Raw genomic sequence first — 3,056 nt, forward strand, 5'->3', positions numbered from 1 at the left:
ATAAAACGTGAACTATTGAGAGTAAATTTGCTATGTTGCGCATTTGTGAGACGGAAACAACAAATGCGGGTGTGGCGTCCTCTTAAATTTGGTTTCTTTTTTTCATCTGATATTAGTACGGTTAGGTTAGGTTAGGATTTTGTATTAATTATATTAATCCACCATAGGTGGAATACAACAAACTTGGTATAATTTTGATACTTCAGAGTTACATCATACATTTACATACAAACTGCACGGGATCCGCGATCCACCGCAGGTAGATTGCCTACCTGATAATATGCTGCTGCAAATTAGAATTTTTATTCCGGGCAACAGAAAAGTTAAGATAAGTTTTGAACGAATTTAACTAAGTTTGAGTCATAACGGGCAACGAAGTGCACAGAATCAGCTAGTAATATATAATAATTAACACTGTCCAGACCATCGTAAGTTAATATACACCTGACTATGGTCGGTAAGATAAGGTACACCCGACCAGTGTCAATTTACATACACAAATTAACAAAACACAATTATATATTATTTTGGCATAGTCTTAGATCATAATATTATATTAGTAAATTATGATCAAAGTATTATAATATATTATATTAAATTTTGTGATATCAGCATAATATGCATTAAAATAAATTAGCTGTGTTCTAGTTGTTGTAGAATCAAGATATTTTTGTGCCGTTCGAGATCGCATTGCACGATCCAGGGGCATATTTAGCAATATGTTAAACCTTGGGCAGAAATTAAAAATTCAAAAAAAAATTTTATATTTTATTTAAGAATTATAAGAATTAAGTATTTAACCAGAGTTCAAATTTTAAAATAATCAACTGTTCACTGTCGGTCAGATGGTTATTTAAATGCGGTTTAATAATGACTAGTGAAATTGTTTTATTTAAACAATATTATTTAATTTTCTGAATAACAAAAAATTCTGAATACGGACCATATTATGAACTACGGTGACAGTGTACTGATATATTACTCTACGAATACCTACCTTATATTCTTTACAATGGTTATGATTTATTGCAATGTAATAATATATAAAATAACCTATGGCAAATAAGTAATGACTAATGTAGTTCAAAATTGTTTTTCTCAGTCATCAAGCTTAAAAATATAATACAATTTACAAGGACCCCTAAATACGAATATTGATTAAAAAAAAATTCTTAATAAATAATTATTTAGTTACAAGATGATATCACAAAATCAAATTATAATCGTGTATTTAAGTCGTTGACACTGGTCGGCCATTCTAAATCTTAGCAACCATGGTTAGGCGTCTAGACACAGCAAATAATTAATATTATTTATTCATAAAATATAAGTATATATTATCACCATTTTGTTCTTCGTTAACAGAAATTAAATCAGTGTTCAGTGGTTTTCCTTCAGAGTTGTAGGCTAAAGGCTGTATATCATCGTCACCAAAATCAAAGCTAAACATAAGTAATTTCACCATGAAAATAATAATTTTAAAGCCATTTAAATGTAATAGAAACTATAATAATATATACCCATCGTCCAAATCATCAGCACTCCTGTGCTTGACAATACCATCATCTTCAATTCCTTTCATTCTTTTTAATCTTTCGGATTCTAATTTCTCTAGTCGTTCTTTTTCTTCTTTAGCAATTTCTTCTTCAGATTTTAATTTATCACTAGCCTGCCAGATAGATAAATAAATAGAATAAATTTGAGAATGATTGATTTACACTATTAAAATAGAAATGAAATAGTTTACCATTCCTCTACGGTCAAATTTTAATGATCTCATTAAAATATCATAAGAATTTTTATCAACTTTCTTTTTAGTAGGAGGTTCGTCTTCGATATCAGTTTCGCCACGATTCTTTGTAGGTACAACAGGCATGAGTTCCTTCCAATCTTTATCTAACTGTTCAGTAAGCTCATTTGTTTCTTGTTTAAGTTGTTTTTTTTCATACTTTCTCAATTTAGATTCGGCTATCAATTTATCGATCAAATCACGATGACTAGTTTCGCCATCACCAGCTCGACTTAAGACACCTCCACCAAAATGTGCTTTTTCAACAAACTCGGCTAAAAGAAATTATACAAGATTCATAAATTAAAATACAATATGCATAAAATGTAAACAGTAAAAAAACAAATAAATGTAATCAGAACCTGCCAGTTTTCCACCATTACGATCATCATCTGAATCAGAATCATCGTCACTCATAGGCTTTTCAAATTTTTCAATGGTAGACAATGATTGACCATGATGAGTAAGATCTTCTTCTTCGCCCAAATTATACTTCATTTTCTTTTAAAAAAAAATTATGTATAATAAATTATTATTATTATCATGATTATAAAAATAACAATAATATATACTTTTTGAGCTTTAACTCTGCTTGCAGTAAATCGGGCAATAACACGATCATCCGCTGTCATTGCTCGATTTTTTTCACCAATTCGACGATCAACAAATTTATTCGATTTGTCTTTGAGTTTGTACTCGAGCAATAATGATTTCTTTCTCTAAAATTAAAACATACAATTAATCCAAATACATTTTAATTCTTACATTACATTACAATTCTTACATACCTTTTGGATAGATTTCGATCGAGCAATACCAGGTTTACCCACTTCATTTTTTGATTTACGACCTAATATCGTGAACTTCTTGTTATTGATGTGTAATTCAAATGGATTAAGTTGCTTTTCTTTATTCTTTTTAACTTTCATCTTAAAGTAATTGCAAATATAACAGTACAAAATTAACTATTAATTAAAAGTCAAAACTCACGTGTTGTTGTGTTATTGTGTTAAGACTATTTGATCATTGATGATAACATAGAACAATATGATAATATGATGATAATAATGATTATACATTTGTTTATAAAGATAACAATTATGAGTTATCAAAACATTGGTTAACTTGTTTTTTTTTTAACAATAGATAAACTTGATAAGAAGGAAGAAATCAAGAAACCTCGGATGATAAAATATGTTTTAATAATATTGATAATATTCAAAGGTGGGCATTAACTACTAACTAGTTAAAAAGTTAAAGTTAAGTT

At 28.6% G+C, this 3,056-nt stretch overlaps 1 protein-coding gene across 2 annotated transcripts in view; it reads right to left on the reverse strand.

Moving 5' to 3' along the window:
* The window catches only part of LOC100158734 (nucleolar protein 14), a 6,621-nt gene extending 3,814 nt beyond the window's left edge, over window positions 1-2,807 (reverse strand). Inside the window, exons 1-6 of one of the 2 annotated variants that reach the window (XM_001950362.4) lie at window positions 2,578-2,807; window positions 2,362-2,508; window positions 2,152-2,290; window positions 1,748-2,064; window positions 1,521-1,669; window positions 1,345-1,442 (exon numbers count right to left, since the gene is read on the reverse strand). In XM_001950362.4, coding sequence (XP_001950397.2) covers window positions 1,345-1,442; window positions 1,521-1,669; window positions 1,748-2,064; window positions 2,152-2,290; window positions 2,362-2,508; window positions 2,578-2,718 — 991 coding nt within the window. In that variant the 5' untranslated portion in view covers window positions 2,719-2,807. Of the gene's footprint in view, window positions 1-1,344; window positions 1,443-1,520; window positions 1,670-1,747; window positions 2,065-2,151; window positions 2,293-2,361; window positions 2,509-2,577 lie in introns of those variants that run through there. The other variant, XM_016803656.2, reaches the window with a different exon arrangement.
* Between the last annotated feature and the right edge of the window lie 249 nt (window positions 2,808-3,056).

Source organism: Acyrthosiphon pisum, chromosome A3, assembly GCF_005508785.2.
Source record: "Acyrthosiphon pisum isolate AL4f chromosome A3, pea_aphid_22Mar2018_4r6ur, whole genome shotgun sequence".
Classification (NCBI taxonomy): Eukaryota; Metazoa; Arthropoda; class Insecta; order Hemiptera; family Aphididae; genus Acyrthosiphon; species Acyrthosiphon pisum.